Source organism: Amborella trichopoda, chromosome 3 (genome assembly GCF_054954075.1).
Source record: "Amborella trichopoda isolate Santa Cruz 75 chromosome 3, AtrichopodaSantaCruz75HAP2 v2.0, whole genome shotgun sequence".
NCBI lineage: Eukaryota > Viridiplantae > Streptophyta > Magnoliopsida > Amborellales > Amborellaceae > Amborella > Amborella trichopoda.
The window spans coordinates 46,564,890-46,591,904 of record NC_142338.1 but is presented as its reverse complement, the minus strand read 5'-3'; the positions used below and the strand labels follow the sequence as shown (position 1 = coordinate 46,591,904).

At 35.8% G+C, this 27,015-nt stretch overlaps 1 protein-coding gene across 4 annotated transcripts; it reads left to right on the top strand.

Annotated features, from left to right (window-relative positions):
* Positions 1 to 350: 350 nt before the first annotated feature.
* On the top strand, positions 351 to 24,005 carry LOC18443891 (protein transport protein SEC23 C). 4 transcript variants are annotated; one of them, XR_016051346.1, is made up of 12 exons: positions 351 to 1,292; positions 1,777 to 1,950; positions 9,073 to 9,234; positions 10,951 to 11,093; positions 16,832 to 16,907; positions 16,996 to 17,171; positions 17,253 to 17,350; positions 19,769 to 19,846; positions 20,775 to 20,936; positions 21,569 to 21,832; positions 22,291 to 22,395; positions 23,646 to 24,005. XR_016051346.1 is itself a non-coding variant. In XM_006854072.4 (12 exons), exons 1-12 carry the CDS (start codon positions 567 to 569, stop codon positions 23,784 to 23,786), a joined length of 2,289 nt encoding a protein of 762 aa, XP_006854134.1. In that variant the 5' UTR covers positions 351 to 566; the 3' UTR covers positions 23,787 to 24,005. The 4 variants fall into 4 exon arrangements, 2 of the variants coding, with proteins under 2 accessions (XP_006854134.1, XP_088717066.1); XM_006854072.4 differs by having other exon boundaries at positions 17,269 to 17,350; XR_016051347.1 differs by lacking the exon at positions 9,073 to 9,234.
* The last annotated feature ends 3,010 nt before the right edge of the window (positions 24,006 to 27,015 follow it).

The window sequence follows — 27,015 nt, the reverse complement described above, 5'->3', positions numbered from 1 at the left end:
TATTAGTACATCTTGTACTACATTATCTAAACCGTCCTTTATCAAAATATTTAAGTGTTTATAGATTTACTAGTCATGAAATATATTTGGAGATGGGAGCTTCCAATTTTATAATAGAGGTAAAAAATATATTTTCGGGCGATTATAAAAGTTTCGACGCCTAAAATACGATTTTGGGGTGCACGTTATACAAACCTCACCGGTCATGTTTGTCTCGTACCGTTATATCGGGCGTCAGCCGCTTCCTGTTGACAGTGTTCAGCTTCGTGCCCGAGGGACATTCCACGAGGGCAAGAGAGAGAAACAGAGGAGAGAGAAAGAGAGGAGCCAGAGAGAAACAAAGGAGCTAGAGAGAGAAACCTCCCGTTTTCGGAAAAAATATTACTCAAGGGGGGTAAGTTACTGTTGGAGAGGAGTGCAATGAACACTCCCGACCAGAACCTCTCTCCTCTCTCTCTCCTCCCCTGAAAACCTCTTTCTTCATTTCTTCTTCTCCATCGAAACCCTCTCTCTCCTCGAACCAGCAACCAGAATCACAAAAAGGAAAACTTCGAAACCCTCCATTTATGGCGGATTTCCTCGAACTCGAAGCACAAGATGGCATCAGAATGCCATGGAATGTCTGGCCTGGCACCAAACCAGAGGCCTCAGCCTGTGTAATTCCCACATCTGCAATTTACACCCCACTAAACCCTAACCCTAATCTCCCTCTTCTCCCTTATCAGCCTTTACGTTGCAGGACTTGCAGATCGATTCTAAACCCTTTTGCCATAGTTGATTTTCAGGCCAAGATCTGGGCATGCCCCTTCTGTTACCAAAGAAACCACTTTCCTCCTCATTATGCCTCCATTACTGATACTAACTTACCAGCTGAGCTTTTTCCTCAGTACACAACAGTGGAGTATGAAACCCTAGACCCTGGAGTTGGAGCCATACCTCCTGTTTTCCTTTTTCTGATCGATATATGTGTGATTGAGGAAGAATTAGGTTATTTGAAGTCTGCTTTGTCCCAGGCAGTTGGGCTTTTGCCTGAAAACTCCATGGTTGGTCTTGTCACCTTTGGATCTTATGTTAACGTCCATGAATTAGGTTTTGGGCATATGCCCAAGTCCTATGTGTTTAGGGGATCGAAGGGGGCTACAAAGGAGATTGTCATGGAGCAATTGGGGTTTTTTGTGCAGAAGCCAAAACCAATTGGGGGGGTAATCGGTGGGGTTAGAGATGGTGTTTCTCCTCAGATGATTCAAAGGTTTCTTGTACCTGCTTCAGATTGCGAATTTGCAATAAATACGGTATACTTTATTGTTTGATGTTGATTTGATTTTTGATTTCGACTTTTCATATTGTTTTGATTGTTTGAGCTGCCAGCTTCAAATTTTTGTTTTTGAATTCCTGATTTCCTGTAGTTTGATTAATCTCTATAAAGCGGTATTTGTAATTTAATGATTTTAGTCTCTTCATGGTTGATTTAGATCCTAAATTGATGTTTTTCTTTTGTTTGATTGGTGAAGTAATTTTGCAGCAAAAAAAAAAAACTTGGTAGTTGAATTTATTTAGTTTACTTTCTGTTTTTTCTCGTGCTCCCGCATGGTACTTATGATTTCCATATCTGACTAAAATTGTTCATTTTGTGCATGAGTTTGTGATTTTACGGTATCATGCTAAGACCTTGTGATTAAATATTGGTATTGGTACGTATTTCGATTCATATAAAGAACAAATGTAACTTTGCTTTATTTTGGCAGTGAAATTGACCTTATTTAACATTTGGTTTAGGTTTTGGAGGAGTTGGAGAAGGATCTATGGGGTGTTCCTGCAGAGGAGAGGGCAGCGAGGTGCACTGGCACTGCTTTAAGTGTGGCTGCTGGTTTGTTGGGTGCTTGTGTGCCTGGCTCTAGTGCAAGGATAATGGCCTTTATTGGTGGCCCCTCAACTGAAGGGCCAGGCGCTGTAAGTTCCCTTTTCACTCCATTTTACTTCAAAACCTCAATTAGACAATGCCGAACTCTTGTTCATGGTATTTCACAAAATAAGCACTTCAATTTGTGAAAATGTACCTTTTTCCAGCTACAAGTTTGAATTTTACGGTACCTGAGCTAATTACGCTGGTGAATAATCCAGTTTTTTATTATTAGAAATAAAACAATCGCTTTATTATTGTGCTCTATTTCTTTATATCTAGTGCAGGGAAAAAAAGAAGAAAAGGAAGTAACCTTGCAGAAAAAAAAAGAAAAGAAAAAGAAAAGGGAAGTACACGTATTCATTCGCAAACAAAAAAATAACTAGAAGCTATTTAATGGTGGCTTAATCCACTGTGCCACACAGGTCACAATGAGACTTGGAGCTGATAGTGTGGTTCATTGTCTATGCACTTGAGGTTGTATGGTTTGGTGTGGAGGTTTTCAAAGCAATATAGAGCTTCTATTGCTCCATGTTCTCCTTTCTGTTGCTGTCGTCAGCGTTGATATCCTCACTATCAACCATCTTCACATTATGACTTTATTTACAAAACATTTACCGGATACTGAGTTGGTGAGCGTTTGATTCATTGAAGTTGGAAACTTGGAATCAGAGGATTGCAATGATTTTGTTGGCAATACCTTAGGTCATTGCTTTGTTCCTTTGAAAAAAGAAGAAGGAATAAAGCAGTTTTATCTCGCTGTAATGTCCAGTGTTAAAAATTTGGCCGCCTAGTTGCCTAGGCGGTCTAGCTGGGCTGCTGAACCGAAGAGGCCTAGGCATACATCCTAGGTGGAAATATGCATACTTGCCCGCCTTTTGCCCTAGATGCCCCTCAGGTGGGCACCTAGGAAGGCAAGGTGTACGCCTAGACCTAGCGCCTTTTAAAAAAAATTAAATCAGCCCACTTTAAAAAACTGTTAAAGTCCTAAAAAAGAAGTACGTGATCTCCCTTAAAAGAAAGTAAAAAAAGAAAGACCTGCCATCAACTTTGAAGGAAGTCTCTCCTCTCTCTCTCTCTCCCCCCTCTTTGTTCTCCCTTTCACAAACATTGCAGAAAGCCTCCTCTCTCTCTCTCTCTCTCTCTCTCTCTCCTTCCTTACCTCCCTCCCTTGCTCACCTTGAGAATGAAGATATAATATACAACTTATTAGAAATATTCCAAATAACCCCATTTTTTTTGATGAAATTCTAATGGTACCTTTCTATTTTTTTTTCATACTATTCTAGCAGTCCACCCCCCAAAACTCTAGGGTTGCCTTAAGTTTCTAGGTGGCATCGTAGGATGCCAGGACACTTTACTGCATAGGCAGCCACATCTGACTTTCTGAACAGTGGGACATTCCCACACGAACAGTTAAGGGTATCGTGATATTACCAAATATTATGGGATACAAAAACCTTATAATCCAATAAGTCGAGGAATGTGTTTGATAGAACCAAATTAAATTAAATAAAATTCAGATAAGGGCATAAAATTAGGATCCCAGGAGAAACAACTTGGATTTGAATTTTAGAGACTGCAAGAGAACTCTAGCTAGCGGGTTACCAATTCTCAGTCTAAATATATCTTGTGGGATTCTATTCTGAAGCCTTACACTCACTCAAGACTTTCATCGTCCCTCTCTCACAAGGCTTCTTCCTCTCTCTAACATCCTTCTCCTCTCTAAAATCAAAGTGAACACTACTCTAGTTTCATGCCTTGCTCTCTCTCCTTCCTTTGATCCCTCTCCTCTTTCTCGTGAATCCATGAAGCATAAACCATAAAACAACAAATTGAAGGGAGAGAGACCAATCAAATTTGACCTTGGATTTTTAGAGAGAGAAGGTGACGAAGAGTGCGTCAAAAACAACCTTGGCCTATTGGATTTAAATGTTTAAAGGTTCAATCAGATGGGTTTTGGCTTGTGAATTTGATGAAATTGGCACTAGCTTCTCCATGTTTGAGCTTGGGTTCATCTGCTTAGAGTGAGAAAGAATATGTATTCAAGAGTATGAGCTTTTCCTTGCCATATTACTAGGATGCTTTGTTCTGGGAAGGGTTTGCGTTGTTTGACTATCAAAATGGCCTTTTATGTGGTATTTATGTAGGTATTGAGATTGTGGTTTTGTTCATGTGTCCATTGAAAATGCTCGGAAAGCGTTTACTTTCATGGTATTAAAAAAAAGTGAGTTTATAGAGAAGTCATTGTCATGCTTTTTCATACATTATAAGTTTACCTAATTGAATCATTTCACAATTGCTTGTGGTTTGAAGGGTTGTATTGTTGGGTTTTTTTGGGTTTGGTGATTCCATTCCTAGCTGCAATGAGAAATATGGTATCAATTGGGATTTTTTGTGTACATATTAATTATAAGTTTACCTAATTGAATCATTTCACAATTGCTTGTGGTTTGAAGGGTTGTATTGTTGGGTTTTTTTGGGATTGGTGATTCCATTCATAGCTGCAATGAGAAATATGGTATCAATTGGGATTTTTTGTGCACATATCAATAATTGATATCTATGCAAACTGTGGGTTGGGAAGAAGTATGATAAATGTCTACTATTATAAACCCTAACGTTATGAATACAATTCATGAGATAAACCCCAAATTTGCACATTATTGGTGTATGACAAATCTCTCCTTATGATAGAGGGTGTAAATATTTAATGGATAGAGGGAGAAGATTAGGATTCTAATATGTGCCCAATAAAAAAGAATTCAGAATTTTCCAAGCAAAGAATTAAAATTTACAAATTTATGGAAATTCTGAAAATATAGGTACACAGTCAAATAGCTACAAAAAAGTATGTATTAGAATGACATGTAATACAGATATAAGAGAAACAAACTATGCCTTTATTAAGATTTTTGAAGTTATGAAATTGAAAGTTCTGTTTTGTCAAACACATTCTATGGAAATAAAGGGAATACCGAATTCCAAATTACTGCATTTTCAGAATTAGAAGAGGTGATGAGTATGTTTTTTTTGCTAGCATTAAGAGACTATAAGTTCATTGGCTGCTTTCCTGACCAATGATACTAGGGTCTACATTGGAAGATTTTATGGGTGGTTGGATGAATACCATTGAAGGTTTTCGTGTTGAATACCTCCTTATAGTGCACTAATGCTTGACAGTAGTAACTGCTGAAATAGGAATTCAGGTCGAACAGGTTTGGGAAGTCATCATAAATTGTAGGAAAATGGTTTCATAGGGCTGCAGCCCTATCAAAATAAGTAAAGCCTCACCTCACAACTCATAAAAAATTGCAGTTCAAGCATTGGATAACCTTTACATCGATCATCCTGGCTTGAGCATTATGGTTGTGAAAAAGAAAAAAAGATTTCAAGCTCTGAAAATACTCTATATTGTAACAAATTAATTAGACTGTCCATTCACCCTAAATATAAGTGTTCATATATCTGCAAGATCTGTATATCTCTTTGAGTTTCAAATTTTATTGTCAATGTTGGAAATTGATTTTAGAGCCAACATAGAGATTTTCATTGCCGAAAGTGCTTTCCAGACGAGGATTTGAGGTGAGCCTTTATTTTGCTTTTATAAAGCTTGAGCCTCATAGAAACTTCATCCTAAATTTTAAGGGACTGGTTATGCACCATCATGTGGCATATTTGGCTTTTATTCTCGTGTTGGGAGGAACATTGGTCATAACTTTATGGGATAAGGCTTTAGTTAGATGATGCCTTAAATGTGATTAGATGCATTAAGCGGGAAAGCATTATTTCTGAGTGTTTGACTCGGGTTTCGAACTCCGCCTTGGTCAGCCCCATGCCAGTCATGCCAGTCCTAAGGTTGGGCAAAGGAGGGGGGTTGTCTTAGGTAGGCAATCAACGTAAAACTTTGCCACATCTTTTCATGACTCCGGTACCTATTCATATGCTTATGCGAGTGTGTTCCTTATAAGTGACGCACTGTACCGGTGCCCAGGTGCAGTGGAAAAGGAGCAAGGGTTAGCTAAGGCGCTCCAAGGAAGTGACGTGCTATAACTACTCCCGGTTGCAGTGGAAAATGAGCAAGGGTTCCAAGGAAGTGACATGCTATAACTACTCCCGTTTGCAGCGATAAGTTGGCAAGGATATTTGTGCCATTTTGGATGAACGCGGGTAAAGAAGCTACTCCAAGGGATTATGATTCGTCTAGCCGCATGGAATGTAGGAAAACTAATAGACAAGTGTATGGAGTTAGTAGGTATAATAAGAGGAAGGAGAATTAACATAGTTTATCTATAGGAAACTAAATGGAAAGGAGAAAAAACTAATAAAATTGATGTATATGAACTTTGGTATATAGGAAAGGATAGCAGTAAAAATGACATAGGTATAATAGTACATAATGATTTAAGGTATAAAGTAGTTAATGTCAAGAGAGCAGGATAGGCTCATAACAATTGAACTTGTGTTAGGGGGAGGAGATAATTAATGTACATTACGTAGTGCTTATACACCACAGGTAGGACTAGATGATAGAATTAAGAGACAATTTTGGGATGATATTGATGGACTAGTCCAAGAAATGATATGGGTGAGGCTATTTTGGATTTTGCTATGGCTTACGACCTAACAATAGCAATCACTTACTTTAAATAGCGAAATAAGTATTTAATAACTTATAAAAGTGGACAACATAAAAGCCAAATAGACATCTTTCTAGTTAAGAAGGTAGTTCGACCATCATGTAAAGATTGTAAGGTTGTCTTAGGAGAGAATTTGATCATGCTATATAGGCTTGTGGTTATGGATGTCTGTATAAAGAGATGAAAGAGGATGAGTGAAATAAACGAGTGTTAAAAAACTAGGTGGTGGAATTTGAAAACGGAGAAAATAGGCATTTAAGGATAAATTGGTAACAAAACGAAAATGAAATTATGAGCATGCAGTTAATGTTCTATGGAATGAGATAGCTGACTGTATTAAGAAAGTGGCAAAAGAAGTTTTAGGAGAAACTAGAGGGAAAAGAAATTACGATAAGGAAACTTGGTGGTGGAGTGATGAGGTTTAAAAGACTATTAGTGAGAAACGATTATGTTATAAAGCTTGACATTGTAATAAAAGTGATCAAAACTTAGAAGAATATTAAAATGCTAAAAAAAGTGCCCAAAAAATAGTAAGTAAAGCTAAACTTAAGGCATATAATAATCCATATAACAAACTGGGGATAAGAGAAGGTGAAAAAGATGTCTTCAAATTAACAAAAAGAGATGTCTTCAAATTAGCAAAAATTAGAGAGAGGAAGTGTAGGGATCTAGATCATATTAAGTGCATTAAGAGTGAGGATTAGAGGGTCTTGGTGTAGGATGACGAGGTTAATGAAAAGTGGAGAATTTGTTTTCAAAATTGTTAAATAATAAACACTATGGAAACAGAGCGTTAGGAGGAACCTTTAACATAAATGAGGGTGGAGGTCATATATTCATTCATAGGATTAGGATATCCAAAATAAAAGAAGCTTTGAGAAAGATAAAAATAGAAAAAACTTTAGGTTTAGATGGTATCTTGATAGAGCTTTGGACTTGCATGGAGGAGAATGGCATATGCTGGTTGACCAAGTTGTTCAGCAAGTTATTGAGAACAAAGAAAATGGCAAGTCAATGGAGAAAAAGTACTTTGGTATATTTACTGAAATAAAGGAGACATACAAAATTGTATGAACTATCGAGGGATCAAACTTATAAGCCACACTATGAAGCTGTGGGAGAGAATGATTGAGCAATGACTAAGACGTGAAACAAGTGTATTAGACCATTAGTTCAGTTTTATGACAGGGAGGTCAACAACTGAGGCCACTTCTTACTTAGACAATTGATTGAAGAGTTTAAGGAGAAGGGAGAAGACCTCTTTGATTTGGAGAAAGCATACGATAAGGCCCATAGAGACTTAATTTTGTGGCTCTTGGAAAAAAAAAGAATCTCAAGAGTACTGACATGGTGAGAGATATGTATGAGGTAGCGCTAACTAGTGTGAGGACGATTAGTGGAGAGAAGTGAGTTTTCAGTGACAATAAGGCTGCATTAGGGGTTAGCACTGAACTCATATCTCTTTGTTTTGGTTATGGGCAAGTCAACTAAGCGCCTACAGGATGAGGTACCTTGGTATATGTTGTTCGTAGGTGACATAGTTTTGATTAATGAGACTAGATGATGGATCAACGCAAAGTTAGAACTCTGGAAGGATGCTCTAGAATCAAAAGATTTTAAAATTAGCCGGACTAAGAATATGTGGAACGCAAGTTTAGTAATAATAAGAGTAGAACGAGGAAGTAGTTACGATTGGTAACAAAGAAATACATAAAAGAGATTATTTATGATATCTTGGGTTATTAATTTGGGATAATGGAGAGATTGAGGAAGATGTCGCACATAGAATTAGAGCTGAGTGGGACGTGGAGATGTGCATAAAAGTTTATGTGATAGCTGCATACTAATGCAATTGAAGTAGAAGTTCTATAGGACAGCTTTATGACCAGCCATGTTTTATGGGACGGAATGTTGGGTGGTCAAGAAACAATATACCGTTAAAATGAGTGTAGTTGAGATGAGGATGTTGAGATGGATAGTGCCAAGACATGAAAGGATGTAACTCGGAATGAATACACGAGGAGTTTCTAGGGTGCTTGCAATAAAATCAATGTTTCATGTGATTTTTCTATTCTATATAGGAGATTGAGACATCATCGTATATAGAATTATACTGTCAAGATATTATCAATACCCATGTAGGTTTTGGGCTACGAGGCTAGCTTTAGTTCATAGTGTTTTTATTTTAATGGTAATACTAGTTTAATTTGATGAGTTATAAAAAATATCAATTATTTGCCTAAAATCTCATTTTAATTTATTTTTCAAAACTTTGTAAAGACAAGAAACGTAAAAACTTTAGGCACGTGATTTGTGATTTTTGATGATTTGCCTAAAAGGTCAGTACTTGGCTATGGTGAAAGAGGTTCTCACAAAGGTGTCTATGTATTTATTGTTTTTCTTTGTCTATTAAATGTCTTAGATCATGTTATTGAACCTGATTCGTGACTGTCTAGAAGTTTCATGTTTATATGCTTTTTTACATGTTTTAAAAAGTTCAGGGCATTTGCTGACCATCAGTGACGTTTTCAGATTGTAACAAAGAGTTTGTCTGAGCCGATTCGCTCCCACAAGGACCTTGATAAAGATTCTGCCCCTCTTTATCACAAGGCTGTTAAGTTCTATGAAGGTCTTTCAAAGCAGCTTGTGAATCAGGGTCATGTTCTTGATCTGTTTGCGTGCGCACTTGACCAGGTTTCCTTTTTCTCCATTTTTTTTCCATCCTTGAATGTGGCTCGTAACCAAAAATAAAATAAAATAAATTGTTATGAATGTGGTAGAGAATACGAAACTGTGAAAAAAGGAATTGCAACAAAATAAAGTGTTGCAGTGCACATTGGTCTTTCTGGTCTAGACTCTAGACTGGACATTATCATAAAATTATATTGCATTGGATAAATAAGATCTTTTATTGCGTATTTTATTCCTTTTTCTTACTGTGCTCCACCACTATATCTTAACATATTATTTAATTGATCATCCAAAACAAAAAAAAATTACGTATTCACTCTAAATCAACAAGAATTTGCTTGTGCACTTGAAAATGTTCTCAATAATAGCAATTTTCAGGTTGAGGTGAATTTGTAACATGCAAACTAGGTGCTCTGCTGACTCTTGACCTATCAAAGAAAAGCAACCTTGGGACAGCGATGACAGTCAATGCATGTATGGCTGGCTTTCACGTTATTCACAAAAAATTATGCCCGGGCCTACCATTTTAACATCTACAGTTTTTCACGAGTTAAACATCTACAGTTTTTAATGGGGAAAGATTTCAGGGGCTTCTGGAGGACCTGCACTATATCATTGGTGATTCCTTAGCTACATCACCACAGACTACCTTTTTGTCCTGGCTCCCTTACCAATTAGTTGATCAGCAACGGATCTCTCTCTCTCTGTGATATGCTAGTCTTATCTCTTATTTTTAGTGGTGGCTTCCTTGAGGCAAGGCAGACCAAACTGCCACCTAACTTCCTTTCTTTTTCTCTTTCTTCTGCCTTTGCAAAGTAGCTGGCCTTTGGTGGACCCTCATGAGGTGGCTGCCTGCGCCCTACGTTCAAGTGCCTAAGTGGGCACCTAGCCCCTCTCGTTCAGGCGCCTGCCTTGCATAACTGCACCTTAGGGCAGAAAATGCCCTTAAGTTGATGGGTATTGATCATTAACTTTTGGTTGTGATTTAGCGTCATTATGGGGCATTCCCACCCCCATAATATTTTTTTGGCCAAAAATTAGAAACTATATTTTTGGATTTTATTTTTGTTTTATTTGATTTTTGCAAATAATGAATAGAATTGAACCTCTATTTGAGCTTCATAAGATTACCAATGTGTACTTTGAATATGTATCCTACATGGATATTGGATTTGGATGGATATAATATTTGACAGTTTTACTTCTTGACTCAACTCCAACAGTCACACAAAACTCTCTCATAACGTCATTGGCATAAATACTGATATTGTTCAGCGCAAATTAACCACTACAAACTCAGTGTTATATTTTTCTTGTTAGAAACCAGGCTAAAGTATCAAACTTTTTCTAACAACCCCTTGGTTCCACCTCATTCCTCTAAAGATATTGGTATTATCTCATTATCAGAATGTGTACTGTTCATTTGTGTGATAGTGTCCTGGTGTTGCATGTGTAGGGGTTCTCTTGTTTCTTTCTCAAAATTTGTTTTTTCTCTGTTTTAAAGCTTGCCATTCCAGTTTTTGTTCTTAAATTCTTAATATTCAATATACATCGTATATCCTCCTTTATTTGTGATTTTTTTTTTAGACTTTGCTGTATGTATTTTATCCAATTTGTTATATTTTCATTTCCTTCTGATAAAAGCAATGTGAAGCATAGTATGCTGCGCTAATCTGACTGTTTTTTTTATATTGTTACCTTTTATATTCGACTTCACAGGTTGGAGTGGCAGAGCTTAAAGTTGCTGTAGAAAGGACTGGGGGGCTCGTTGTGCTGGCAGAGAGCTTTGGCCATTCTGTTTTCAAGGAATCTCTGAAACGAGTCTTTCAGTCCACGGACTATGACCTAGGTCTCTCATTCAAGTAAGGGGTCTCAACGAATCTAGGCTGCATATGATGACATTTTGTTAGTTTACTAAGATTCAGGGGTATTGATAATCTAATTTTCTTCATAAGTGACATTCTCATATGTTGGCTACTATACATGACTTGCTTTCTCCACACACTATTCTAGTGCACCAAATCCCTTTGAGGTGAAACACAATTTTCTTCTTAATAAAAAAAAGAGAATGGTGCTTAATTCCTAATCTTGGTGTTTTTATTGGCAATGCTAGTATCTCTTATGATTCGGATGATCTAGAATGTAGTCCTCGTATGGAATCCATAAATATTGCTGGTAAACATTTTCGCGCATAGGCTTGATGGGAAGTTGGGAACAGTACATTAACAGACATTTCTTTTGTTGAACATTCTGTTATGCTGATTTTTGATCATGGCCACAAACCATTTCATATAATGGATTTTATATTATTATACATTAATGCATTTACAGTGTTGAGGATATATAGTAATCTGTTGCCTTAAGGAATCTATGCTAAGTTCCTTTGTATGTATGATTAAAAAGTCAGTGACTCAGGCTAGGAATCATGCCACATCGGGATGAAAAACATTGAGACTTGGGTTAGTCTCATTGTGTCACATACACTCTTTGTATTTCTCGCATAGACTTGGCCTTGTCAGAATGGTTGACACGGGCTTGGAACCCTGGCAAGTCCGAGCCCAAGTCCGGTCTTTAATGCAAGAACTTTTATGCATTTAATTTGCATGCCATACTCATTATATGTGACATAATTGGGAAAAGGCTATGATGATGATGATGATGATGGTGACTCATTATATGTGACAATGATTGCCCTAGCTGAGTAAGCAACGTTACGACCAAGAGATTATGGCAACACAATTAGTTGCATCTGAATTGTGAAACTGTAGTTTTAGCATGTGCTTGAGACACTATACTTCATTAACACGTGCCTGTAAGTAACAATCATGGTGTTTAAATACCTAACAGGCACTGTTAGAAAAACTGGCCGGTTCTAACCGGAACCGGCCGGTTGGCTCGGAACCGCTATGGTTCCGAGTTCGGTTAGGGGCAGTTTTGCGGTTCTAAGGACCTTGGGTATCACCCCATAAAATGTCCGGACCAAACCCAGACGGTTAGGGGTCGAACCGGCCCGTTTTGATCTAATCGGACCGGTTTTCTGTTAAAACGACGTTTTTTTTTGGGCAAAAAAAAGGCAAAACGAAATAACGGCCGTGTTTTGAAATGGAGCCCGTTATTTGCAACAGGATCTGTCAATCAAATTTTCTTGCTTTTTTGATTCGATTTCCTTGCCATTTTTTGGCGTTTTTGGTGCTCTAGTGTTGTAAACCATTATTGATTGTCTATAAAACAACAAAATTCGAATCAACGATAAAAATAAAAATAGTTCTTGTGGATTGAAGAGGTGGATTTTCTAACCCTTTGAAATTTCTGCCATTTCATCAATTTCTTCTTCAATAGGTAACGATTGTCAATGAAATTTGAGAGTTTTGAATCATAATCGAATTGTTTACCATATCCTTGTTTCAATTTGTTTAACAAACAAGATATAGGGGGTTGATTTTGGCCTGAAAATTTGCTCGAAGAACATGTGTTCGAGCTGTTCGAAGAACCCTAATTCTATCGACCATTTCGTTAATTTCATCTTCAATAGGTAATGATTATTGATGAAAGTTGAGGGTTTTAAATCATAATCGAATTGGTTACCATATCCATGTTTCAATTTGTTAGAAAACAAGATATTTGGGGTTGATTATGGCCTCAAAATTTGCTGCTCGAAGAACTTGTGTTCAATCCAAAAAACAGATTTTGGATCAATTTACTGGTCTTTTTTATCAAATTAATTTATGGAGTTTGATCATCAAGGCTTCATTTGTCATATAAAATAGGTACGTTGATGTATAATTGTGTAAATTTTTTTTTATGAATTTATTTCTTGCTTGATGTCATGAAAATTTCATAGGTCTAAATTTTCTGCAATTTTTTAAATTAAATAAAAAAATACCAAGATGGAAACGTTTGCAAAGATTTTTTGTATTGATTTGTTCGATTTTCTGACCATTGAGGGTTGTTTTTGCTTGAAATGTTACTCGATTTTAGGGGTTTTCGAGAAACTGATTTTTCAAAAAAAAAATAATTTTACTTAATATTGTTAAGTTAATAAAATTATTTTTTATGATGAATGTGGGAAGTGTTTTTCTATTTTGCTTACAAAAATTATATATTTTTTGATAAAATTATGTTTTTATGATAAAAATATGTTGTTTGATGAATATGACAAAAAAATCGATTCTTCTTGTTTAAATGTTATATTTTTTTTTCTAACAAACATAAAAATAAGTGCATGATAATGTCGGTCTTACTTTTGCTTCATTTTTTTTTGTCCGATTTTTTTTCTTTTTTTTTCAAGTGCATGATATAGTTATATTTGTAATAATGGAAATGGGATTGTAATTTAATTGTTGTAATAATGGAATTGGGATTGTAATTTTTAATGGAAATGGGATTATAATTGTGTTGGCAGAGGCATTCACAATTTCAAACTTTTTTGTTTTCAAAAAAAATTGATCTTGCTTTTAAATAACTGTCTTGGATTCTGATATTTTACTTAGGATCAATAATACTCAGTTCCTTCCTACCATTTTCTTATTTTGTCATAAGGACTGCTGATATGGCCGTTTACTTTGCTGCTCAATTGATGAATGTAGTCATGAACTGTTAATATGATTACTTCAAAACTTTTGTTGGAATAGAGAAACAAAGAAAATACATTGGAAAAACACAAGAATACCCTGACCCCCCATACCGCTCTCATTACTACGAGCCATTGTTAGTTGGGCTTTGTAACACCATCAATTAAATTAATGTCAAATTATAAATTGCCTTGCATATCTCCATAGTATTCATATATTAATTTTTGTAAAAAGTTGCTTCAAATTTTTTTTTGTAAGATAAATGTAGGTAATAAGGTAATATACACTTAATCTAAGTTTTTCTTTTTTAAATGTTTTTGGGGTTTTTGACTCTTTTTTTTTTTTTTTCAAAATCCACCGGATCGGTTAGTCCAGTTAACTGCCCGGTTAGTCCGTTTCCAGTTCTAAGCTCTCCCAGACTTATGTCCTGTTAACCATTCCGGTTCGATTTTGCGAACACTGCTAACAGGACAATGAAGTGTTTGATACACACTCATAGACATGGCCACATGGGATGAGAACCAATTGAAGCCATCAAAGCAAAAATTAGGGGGGTTGAGCTAATGAAAGCCTGACACCTCTCGGGCTTAACCAATGTGAGCTCATGTAAGTAATGGTTGGATCCTTGGATTGAGTAGAAATGGTTGACGTCTAATGAATTTCATCCTGCCATTTAGAGGAGGGAGGAGGGTTTTTTCAATTGATTGGGCAGGTTTATTGGTTATCCTATTCCTGTAATTCACTTTCAAACCCTACATGTTTTTATAGTTTACAAAACAAGAAAGTTGTCTAGGATAACCAGGTGGAAGTTTCAAATAGTGTCCATTGAGATGCCTGTTGGAAAACATTCTTAGTATCACATTGATGGAATTATTAAAAAAATCTACTTGATATAAGATAAAATTCTAACATGACATGGGGCCATTTTCTAGCAGCAGTGACAGAACCAATCCATGTTGTCAAATTCTCTTTATGTACAATGTCTCATAGTTTACTTTGTATTCTTAACTCTAGAGCCCTTGGCTACTAGCTTGGATTTATACTTTGTTATAGGTTCATCGGATACCGTTTTAATCTTACAAAGCCATAAAGTCCTAGGTGTTGTTTGGGTCCCATGCATCAATTTCCACTTTTATGGAATGCCTGTTTGGTGTGTTTTTGAATCACCCCTAGTTCAAACAGGCTTGACTGCAGCCAAAAGGGGGGTCGAGCTTTGATTCATGAAGTCTGGAGCAACAAGCTCTGAAACAAGCTCATACCTGATCAAAGATAAAAATCGTAGTTTGGGTAAAGAGCAAGACATCGTGGAGTGATTCTAAAGTCATTCTGGCCCTAAAGTCTGGAGGCAAAGTTCAAGCAATTTAATAATTACATATTCAAAGCCATAGGCTTTGGAATTACAAATATGACCAAATAGGTCAAGAAACTTGAAGGATTCAAATTCTGGTAATAAACTAGAAATTGGGATCAAACTTCAAGTGGCCTGTGTCTGAATAGTCTTAACTGCTGCCAAAAAATGATACATTCCTTTAAAATACAAATGATAGCCTAAGTCCTTTAATGAAATTGAATTCAACATACCATGATACATCTCTCTGCCTACAAAGTGCATTAAAATGGCAAAAACCCATATAAAATTGTTGCAAAAAGCTCAGAGTTCCATGTTCAATCATGTTTAAAAAAGGTGGCTTTACTGTTTAGGGCAGCCAAAAGTCGCCATGGTCGTTTTTGTCCAAGAATGCTAAGTACATCAAACAGAAAATACAGTAAATAGGCAATTATGCCCTTAAGCATTTAATACGTACAATCGACACTTCATGAGAGGTGTCTTGGGATCAATGCATTTGTCGGTGGCAGTTGGAAAAAGTCCCACCCTCTGTTAGCTATCTGCAACCATTACCGCATTTCCAAAATTAGAATTTTAACAAAACAGCTTGAGCTTCGAATGCAGTAACAAACAACATAGAGATTGGAGAACACTGAGACTTCTGACATCGCAGACATCAGTGTGAGAAACTGAAACTAGTAATTTGGATAGATCTTAAAGGAGAAAACATTACCAAGAAGGAAGCAATATATGGGGCAAACAAATTTTCTCTATGTATTATTTATAAACCATTGTAATTGAAGAATCAGATGTTTTATGAATCAAATATTATAGTTAAATATAATTAACAAAGCATTTAAGGGTCCTCTGGTATTGATGTACCCTGATCATAAATAGAAAAGGCCCCCAAAGGGTGAATATGTTTGTTTTGAATTGTTTATTTATTTATTTATGTATTTGAAGTTAAAATTCAAATTTTGGGCAAACAATGCCTTTAGATTTCATGCTTTAGAGCTTTATTCAATGGGAATGAAGCAAACAAATTTGATGTGGTAATTTTTTCTATTTCTTTTATTTTTATTTTTATATCACTATGTTTCTAGGCGATTGAAGCTAGACCCTGAGAGATTGTAGTTAGGATTTTCTATTTTTATATTATTTTATTTTCTTAAGAGATTGAAACTAGGGTAATTTGCTCATTTATTTTTGTAGTTATCCAAGGGATATTTATGTCTTTTCAATATTGTAGAGAATTGAGGGGTAGAATTTGAATTTTAGTTTTGGGACGATGAATCACTAGAATTTAATATTGATTATGGTGTCTTCTGGGCCCAGTTTGATTCTTGTTATGTGTCAGTTTAAAAATTTCAATCATTAGGTAAATTTTTATGTGGATCCTGCACCACCATTAATCTCCTTCTAGTATTTCTGGGGCAGTCCTGACCTTATATGGCTGCTAGACAAGGTATGCATGATGAAGGATGATGATGTTTGGTACTTAAGATTTGATGGGCAAGCCATTTCAATAGTACAATTACCCAGGAGACTATCCCTAATTTATTGCATTTGATTTTATATTTATTCCAAATCTGTCACCGGGAACTATAACCCCCGTTTCATTATAATGTTTTTAATAAATATCGTTTTTTTTATTCTCTTAGTGATGTTGTTACTGCTTGAAATACTCCATTTGTATTTGCAGTGGTATATTTGAAGTGAACTGCTCAAAGGATGTCAAGATACAAGGCATAATTGGTCCCTGTGCATCTCTTGAAAAGGTGTGCTGAAAATTGGTGTAGTCTCTACTGCATGAAATATTCATGCATGATATATTGATCTATTGATATTTTTTTTTTTTTTGCACAGAATGGTCCTTTGTGCTCTGATTTAGCTATTGGTCAGGGCAGTACTAGTGCCTGGAAGATGTGTGGTCTCGATAAGAAAACTTCTTTTTGCATGCTATTTGAGATTGTGCAAAAGGAAATTCCAAGTGCAATTGGTCAATCCATGAGCAATCAGTTCTACTTCCAGTTCTTAACCTAGTATGGAAACTGGACCTCTAATTGATCCTAGGTGTATTCATCTCTTCCATTATATGGGTATGAAATGTTTTCAATGGTCAGAGTTGTTTTGGTGCAGTTACCAACATAGCAGTGGGCAGATGAGAACTCGTGTGACAACAGTTTCTAGAAGATGGGTGGCTGGACCAGGTAGTCTACAGGTATGTGTTTGCTTATGCTACTTAACTAAAATTTTCTAATCTCATGACAAACTTCTGAATCGGTTTTGATGTCTGGACTCTTGATGCTCACAAGTGTATGTTTAGCTTATGCATATTTCTTGTCTTTTTTATCATGGAAAGAGAAGCAGGAAAGTTTCTCCATAGGGGTAACTCAGTAACATTGTTTATGTATGTTCTGGTACAGAAGGAATGTAATCCCTTATTTACTCTTGGTGAATCTTTCATTTCATTCTCAAACTTTTCAATCACCATTTGTCGCCCAGGATGAAAACCTTATGAAGAAAAAAAGTTAATTGAAAACTCATATTCGAGCTAAGCAATAAATTTAGCTGAAAACTCATATTTAAAATAAGCTAAGACTGCATATGCGGAAGCTTATGTAATGAAATATGCTGCTATATGAGATGGTATAGCCGGCCAATGGGGATTGGTTTGCTATTCCCAATTTGCATTGGGGCGGTCATGCGACATGCTGCTACTCTGCTAAGTAGTGGCATTTTGCGTTCTACTTGGAAAGGTTTCCTGCCCGCCCCCTCTCCCCTCTCCCTCTTTGCCATCTGCTGTATGGCCAATGTTAAAATATTTGATCACCTCTTCGCCTAGAGGCCTGCCTAGGCGGTTGAGGTCCCTCACCCAAATGAGTTGGCTTATGGGGGTTCCTAGTTAGGCTATGCCACAAGGCGCCCGCCCGCCTCTGCCTTGCAGCCTAGGCAGGTCCTCTAATATATACTATTACTATTTATGAAAAAAAAAAAACAGTAATATATACTGTTATTGAGAACATAGGATAATACTGCACTACTATTAATAATACATATTAATACTGTACTACTATATTAAAAGTTTTGCGCCATTGTACAATGATTAATAATATATTCATAGTGTTATAGTACAAATATATTAAGATATCAATATATTATAAATATTTGTTGTCAATGTAATATTAATAGTTCAAATATTTATTATTGACTGTGTTATATGATTTTTGTACCAGATACCAATATATTGGTATATTATCGATATATTAATATCATACTATTGACTGTAGCTCAAAACTATATTTTCAGAGTGAGGTGTATATAAGGTGCGTACTTTAAACATCAAAGGAAATCGCAATTTTAAATTCGGCCGAAAGATGCAGTTCCGGTAGCGAACGTCTTTTTATAACTGAAAAATCTATTTCCACCCATAATTATAAAGTTTGAAGACTCGAAACGCCATCAGAAAAGGTTATTTGGATGCTGGATAACGCTCCAACTGATCATTTCGACCTCGATATGTATAGATATGAAAGAAACAATGGATTTCGAGTCCTAAAAATAATGCATCTTGTATCATATTATCTAGCCTGTCCATTTTCAAGATTTTCAAGGTGCTTGTAGATCTGCTTTATCTGCTCTTTCTATATTATAAGGTTGACACCTTATATAATTTTTTTTTCTATATTTAACAAGTTCAAAACTACAAATATATCTAACGGTTTGAGATTCCCCTCGAACCCATCGCCCCCCCTCCCTCTCTCCCCCCCCCCCGGCCCTCTTTTTCTTTTTTCCCTCCTTCCTTTTGGACTGCGTCATTCATGAGGCGCTGCCTTGGAGGGGGCAAGGTGTGGCTGCCACTGCCCTTTTTGAACATTTGGGGGAACCACTAACTTTTATGACTTCTATGTACTAGTTCTTGAAGGCCTCTTATAACATAGTGGTAGAAATTGATGTTTGTACTATTACATGGTGTACATCAGTATATTCTGAGCTGCAACCCCGAACAAATCTAATTTCTAAAAGTGTAGCAATTTCTTGTCACGCTAGTCAATTAAATATCCTATTTTAAGTTTTTTCTAAGCATTGAGAATTCAGGGCTTAAAAATTATTCTAGGCGATAAAGACATCAACAAGGACATGGAGTCTGCCTTAGTTCACGCAGAATGAGTAAACCACCCTGTTGGAATTGTCTTACTTGTCATGTTTTTGTGCTCACTAGGCATGCACTTGCATATTCTTTCTATACGGTACTCGAAGTCCAATGTTTTTCAAACAATGCTTTAATTTGTTATAAATAATTGCTTAGAAAGATCTATCGTGCGTCCTTTGTAAGATTGAAGACAACCACTTAGCAAACAAAACAAAGGATTGCAGACTGCCAGGAGTCTTCACTGTTCATCTCATTGTGATTTAGTTTAGATGTGAAATCGTATCAACTCTGAAATGAAAATAATCTATAATGTTCTTATGATATGGCACACGTTTTTAGTTTTCAGGTGGCAACTTGCTGATGCAAGCTTCTGAATGTTAGTTTCTTAGATGGTTTGGTACTCGTGTTAAAGCATTAATGCATGTTAGGTTGTTTCAGATTCTCATAAGAATTAATGACAAATAGATAATTTGCTTGGATGTGTAGGAGTTTATTGCTGGATTTGATCAAGAAACAGCTGTTGTAGTGATGGCGCGATTGGTATCACTAAAGATGGAAACTGAGGTAAAGTACAAATGTTAAGTGAATTTGGATTTGTTTGTGGGAGATTCTTTATTCCTAGGAACTTAACTCATTGATGCTATTCATGATTCAGACTATGGTTGTTCTGAGTTTTTATTCAATTTTCAAAGAAAAATCCCTCTTATGGGCATGGTAATGATGTTCCTGTGTATTTTTATGATTTGCCTTTAAAATTAGGAAGCTACAGAGTGATGGATGGTTCCAGAGCAGAGATATCAATATTTCTTGGTTTTATACTGCTTCATTTAATCTAATTAGCCTCTTGCTGTATACTATATGTTTAACCATATGTAAGATTTTATATCTCTCGCTGTATACACAGTCATCACGGAACTCACCACATGGATAACTTTCTTGACTTAGTTGCCTTACCCCTTGGTGTAGAGGATTCTCAGTCAATGTGATTTTACACTGTTTGTCTAAGATAAGAACAAAAGTTGTTAAAGTACGAGAGCATGAAAGGATTAAATTTGGACGGTGGATGTAGAAAAAGTTCGCTCGTTTTTTAATTTTTGTAATTTGGGAGGAAGGGATAAGATTGTTGATTTATTTTTTAAATCTTTGTTTGAAAAGATGGCTTAAATTGTATGTCAAAGAGGAGCCTTGAGCACATGACTTCAATTTTGGCCAAAAAGTGCTCACACAATTTTGGAAACTCTTAACTTTTGTATACATGTATCGTGTTTTCTTCTAATGTTGGAAATTCATAATGTTAGTCATAATTCTATTGGGTGGTGACATGGCAAAACATATTTAACACAATTTATTTACAGCAGTAACAGTTACATGAATTTTCACAGTGGGTAATTGTAATTTTTTTGCAATTAGTTTGTCTTGTTAAAGTTTTATATTTATTCTTTTAAATGTGCAACTAACATGTTTTCAAACTGACCTATGATCTTTTCCACAGGCTGATTTCGATGCCATTCGGTGGCTTGATAGGTCATTGATACGTTTATGTTCAAAGTTTGGAGACTATCAGAAAGATAGCCCTTCATCTTTCAGCTTATCTCCTCGTTTTTCAATCTTCCCTCAGTTTATTTTTAATTTGCGTCGCTCTCAGTTTGTCCAGGTATTCTTTATTGAGTTTTGGATGGCATTTTCTTTATTTGAATTTTGGAGGGTTCTCTTTGGAACATGCCAGTCCAACTGGTTTGGACAAGTTTGAGTAAAATATTTTATTATTTTCATAATACTTATTTAATTATAATGAAACACGACTTAAAAAAAGATTAAGAATTGCTGGGATACTGTTCAAACTAATCGTATCAGAACTGGACATGCCCTTTAACTGGTTAGGGATTTGCTTTTGTCAAAACCAGATGGACTACCAGTTGAGCAATTTAGACAGGATTTTAAAAAGATAAAGAGAACATAGGGAATAGTTTCAGAATATTAGCTATATTACAAAATTAGTGGCCCAACCTTGGTTTGCTTGTCCAATTGGTCAAAACCTGCTGGTCTGACCTGCCAGAACCGGTCAAACTTTGGTTCTGGCTTGTTTACGACCAAATATGGATTTTCTTTAGACAAAACCAGCCAAGGCACTTGTTGGTCGTCCAACCGGTAGGACTGTCCGATCTGGTTCAACCCGCTTTGACCTGGTTTCTTAGAATAAATTCTGAAGTGCATCATAGCAAGAAGTGGTCTTGTTCAGTTTTCACAAAATTTGTTTCTTGGGTTCTCACTAGGAAATTGATGCAGGTTTTTAACAACAGTCCTGATGAAACTGCTTATTTTCGCATGGTTCTGAATCGAGAGAATGTGACCAACTCAGTTGTAATGATTCAGCCTTCATTAATATCTTATTCCTTTCACTCGGGCCCTGAACCGGCCCTCCTTGATGTTGCCTCCATTGCTGCTGATAGAATCCTTCTTTTAGATTCCTATTTTACTGTTGTAATATTTCATGGGGTTACTGTTGCTCAATGGCGAAATGCTGGTTACCAGAACCAAGAAGAGCACAAGGTAAATCTTCTGTGCATATCATCAGCTCAATTACATACTTGGAAAATTTGCACCCTGGATTCCCATTTTATTATAATTTGTTGATCACCCTAATGAAATGTATTTCTTCAGCTGTTAAAAATTAAAATGATTGTCTTTCTTTTTAGTTTTGGCCCAAACCTCTTAGAAGACTATTGCAGTGTTCCGATCCATGTCTTAATAGACCATATAAAACTGTGGCATCCACCTTTTCTCATCAGCAAATGGTGGAGCTGCACTGTAGTGACAGAGCCCCGCTCTTGTCCTTCAATTCAAGAAGTCTTCATCTTCACTGTCTGTTGATGAGGACATATGGTGGATGCCCTTGCCATGGATGGTGTAGCATAGACAGCATTTTTATGAGAGAGGGGAGAGGGAGGGAGGGAGCTCGCACCTGTAACTTCATAATAAATTACATTGCGATTCTAATCGTTGTACAGATTTTTGCCCTATTATTACAAGCTCCTCGAGATGAAGCAGATACTATTATAAAGGAACGATTTCCTGTTCCTCGCTTGGTCATTTGTGACCAACATGGTTCCCAGGTAACTCCAGATTTGCTGTGCTTCCCAGTATTCGTAAGTTGAACTTTCATTGCTATTGTCTGCTGATGATTTTATTGAAAATGAACTGATTCAATTGGAAGTCCGCATACTCAGTGGCTAATTTTGTCATAGTGATTTTATCTTTAATGAAGTATACTAATTATAACGATACGTGTCCTGAAATGAAATGCATTGGTGTGGTGGCTGATTATTTCTGCTTAGATCTTAATATCCAAATGACAGTCTACTACTTATCTATAGCATAGGCTAATTGACTTGCATCCAATTTGAGAGAGTAATAGCTTCTGCTACTCAGGCCATTCACTATCTATTGCTGGAGATGCTTTTTCCTTTTATGTTATGATTTTTTGTTTTGAAAAGCTTCTATGCTCCTGCAGGTAAAACCTTAGCTAGAAGTATTCTTAGGACCCCAAATGTTGGGATATAGCTTTACACAATCTTGCGCCCAACTTAAAAAAAATAAAAAATAAAAGGAAAATGAAATTTTCAAACACACTCTAGAAGTGCCTGAAAAAAGTGATGCCCTTGGATTCAACTATGACTGTTTGGACGGTTAGATCTAGGTTTATATTAAGCTATCAAGTTAAGAACTAGCTAATTGACTTGCATCCAATGAGAGAGAGTAATTAGCTTCTGCTACTCAGGCCATTCGCTATCTATTGCTGGAGGCACATATTATGTTATGATTTTTTGTTCTGAAAAGCTTCTATGCTCCTGCAGGTAAAACCTTAGTACTTTTAGGACCCCAAATGTTGGGATGCAAATTTACACAACCTTCCGTCCAACTTTAAAATAAAAAACATGAATTAAAATTTGGAAATACACTCTAGAAGTGCCTGAAAGAAGTGATGCCCTTGGATTCAACAAAGACTGTCCAAGTTTTGGAGGGGTTAGATCTGGGTTTATATGAGGCTATCAAGTTAACTCAAAATCTTTTCTTTTGGAAAATTGCTTATTTAGTGATTCTAAAATTTACTTATCTAATGATTCTAAATTGGATCTCATTATTTTAGATCTAGGAAGTGGGTCTTTTTCCTGAGGGAGCAAGTGTACAATGTGCTCCTGCTGGAGCACATTATACTCACTCTACTTTGTTTTGTAATTTTTTTGCATTTCATTTGAGTTGTCAATACTAGCATCATTGGACACCTATTTATGCTTACGTGCACTGTACGGACCAACGGATGCTGTATTATGCTATTGAGACCAATATTTTTTATAAATATCAGGCTCGTTTCCTCTTGGTGAAATTGAATCCTTCTGCAACCTACAATTCTGATGCGCGTCCACCAGGAGGTGATATTATTTTCACTGATGATGTAAGTTTTGAAGTTTTCATGGATCATCTTCAGCGGCTTGCTGTACAGTGATTGATGGTACGACCCCATAATCCATTTTTGTAGTGTTATGCTTATTGGTGTGATTGTATAGTAAAGAATGCTTCATTATCTCGCATGTCCATTGGTTCCTTTTGTATTTTTCTCCGTATCTTCCTCTAATATCGTTTCTTGGGGGCTGCAAATTGTCTTGTACAAACTGTGCAGGTTTAGTTATTTTATTTAATAAAGGTTAGATCTAGTTAAGGCTTTGATTGAGAAGGAATGACTAATACCATCCTAAGAAGGATTAGCATTGTTCTTGGGAAGTTAGATGAATCTTAATATTATTACCGTTAAGGTAGAGACATCGGATGGTTCGAATCTACTATTACCCTTTGTTAGACTCCGTCTGTCCTAAGACAAGTGAATTTAGATGGTTTTGATTGCTGTTGAGTGCTTGGACTCGAGGCTTTGGGAGTGAAAGAAATCAGGCATTCTGTGTATTGTAAATATGAAAGGAAGACTTATTTAATGTTGAATGGGATAATATAGTTATGCATATTATGAATAGTTTTTATATTAAAAAATAAGTGAGAGATGAAAGCGATGGAAAATCTGAAGCAGTTTGTGAACTGGCTTTTTTACTGTGGAAATTATTTTCTTTATCTTGGGGCGGGTGTCATTTCGATTTTCATATACCAAGGCGACCACTGTGCCTTAGTAAGCTGAGCCAAATGTTGTTGGACCCATTAGTAAAGAGTTTTTAAGAGCTGGTTGGCTTCTTGGAGAAAGGTTGGTTTTGTGGGGATGAGATGAGAGATTTCTTTTCCCAAATGTTCGCCCACACCTGCCTCCTCCCCTTTTTCCTCTTTTTTCTGCTGCTGCGGTTTTTGTTGTTCTTTTCCCCGTGCCCATTTCTTTTCCTTCTTTTTTCTTGTGTGTGTATTTTTGGTGGGGAAAGAAGTAGCTTGGAATGTGGGAGGCTCGAAGGTTATTATTCTTTGTTGGACTGCGAGTGACCTTGCTTGAAAACAAATTGATGAGTATGCTTCATGCTTCTCGCTTCTCAATTTTTGGACTCTGGCATTCTTAAATTGTGAAGGGACTTTCTCTGAATTATAATAGAGGAGGCGTGGAGAGGCCTCCCTATGAGATGAGAAAAGATGCTAGGTTAGGGGATGACTTCTATGGTGGTTGATGACTGATAATACCTGAATGAGCTGTTGAGTCGTTGAGAGAGAGAAACTATTTGTATTGATTTTGTCAGACCTTTCATTTTGATTCTTCAAAGATTATCGGTTCTGCTTTTGTTTTCGGAGCTCCAAATTCATGGATGTCCTGTAAGAATGGATGTTGAGGTATGTTCTGGTCTTAAAAGCTTTGGAATCTACCAGGGGATGAATGACTTGATCAACTTACCAAATGCTTTTGAGCCAAAATATTGTATGCTCCGGAGTTTATCTAGGAGTATTGTTAAGGGGCAAAACATTGTATGCTCAAGAAATTTAGTATATAAAGCCTGTGTCTAATCTCTACAAACACATTTTTTCATGCCAAAAAATTCGTGCTTCTGCACGAGTACATTGTATATCTACTCCCTTCCTATCTACACACACATATATATATATATATATATATATATATATATATATATATATGAAAATGATCTTGTGAGTCAGTGGGCTCACAAGTAAAAATGAGTCCAACGGTCTATATTGAATTTAGGCCGATCTGATCATGATATTCGAAAGTGTTTGAATTTTTTTTTTTTTTTTCTACAAATCCAAATTATTTGAAATTTTAGTTTTGAGTTCATAAAAAATGGGTAAATCTTCGAAAAATATCAAAAAAATATTTTACATAAAAAAAATTGATCAAAATACCTCAGTAAAATTTTGGGGGTATTTTGGTCTATTTTTTTTTGTTGATTATTTTTTCTATAATTTTATTAGGTGCGGCTTAATGAGAAGAGCACACAACTAAAATTTAAAGTGATTTGGATTTGTAGAAAAAAAATTAAAATTAGAACATTATCGTAATTTGGGTCGTTGGGCTCATTTTTTTTTGGGAGCCCACTGGTTCACATGATCAATATATATATATATATATATATATATATATATAGGAAAAAGTTTATACAGAGCTGAAGCTCTAAACAATCAATTTAGAGCCCACAAAAATTTCAATAAAAGAGGTGGTTATGATACCCAAATATCCTCAAATTGATCATCTCAACATCAATGATGTATCAACATGAGAAAAGGATTTCAAGTTTTAGAAAGAGTGCACCTTGTGATGCATTTTTGGATTGTCAATTTTCAATATTTTCAAGTTTTCATATATCTGTTCAATCTGCACTATTTTTGAAGCTTTAAATTGTATAAATAAAGATCAAAATATATTTTAAGGTTTTTCAGTATTGAAACCATATTTCTCCACACTATTTAAAGGTGGGCTTCACTTTGATTATTTAGAGCCTTGGCTTGGCTATTACAAAGTTCAGTGTTGAAACCATATTTGTCCACACCAATGGTTTAAAAAACGGTTCGGTGACTCGGATCGGGCTTCCAAAAAATCGATCCGGATCGGCGAATCGGCGATCCAGATCGGGAATCGGGTGAATCGGTCAGAATAAAGCTTAAAAAAATTTTGAAAAAATCATTAAAATTCATTATAAATATTGTTTTTTAGGAATTCAATAAAAAATGAGGGTACTCCATTAAGAATTTTCATGTTTTTGAATGAATATGCGAATATTGATATGTTCTTTCCCTGTATGAACTGCCATTCAGCATTTAATTTACAGTATTTCGTGATCATCCCTACACTGTTGCTGTTGGGACTCGATATGTGAATAATATGGCTGGGATAGGGTGGCATCAGAATCATCATCTCTCTCATTTTCTCTTTGAATAATATGGATTAAAAAAAAAAAAAACAAATTTTCAAAAAAATCGATCATGGATTAAAAAAAAAATCACAAATTTTCAAAAAATTCTATCATGGATTACAAAAAAAAATTCGATCATGGATTAAAAAAAAAAAATCTCAAATTTTCAAAAAATTCAATCATGGATTATATAAAATTCGATCATGGATTACGTAAAATTCGATCATGGATTACATAAAATTCGATCATGGATTACAAAAAAAAACAAACAAAAAAAAACAAAAAAAACCAAACAAAAAGAAACAAAAAATTCAATCGTGGATTACAAAAAAAGAAAAAAATAGTTCGATCATGGATTACAAAAAAATCAATCATGGATTACAAAAAACT

What these genes read in the sequence shown, in the direction of transcription:
- LOC18443891 (XM_006854072.4), top strand. Translation starts at nt 567, where the DNA reads ATGGCGGATTTCCTCGAACTCGAAGCACAAGATGGCATCAGAATGCCA. An exon ending in GCGAATTTGCAATAAATACG is followed by an intron (nt 1,293 to 1,776) that starts GTATACTTTATT and finishes CATTTGGTTTAG; the next exon opens with GTTTTGGAGGAGTTGGAGAA. An exon ending in AGAACCAAGAAGAGCACAAG is followed by an intron (nt 21,833 to 22,290) that starts GTAAATCTTCTG and finishes ATCGTTGTACAG; the next exon opens with ATTTTTGCCCTATTATTACA.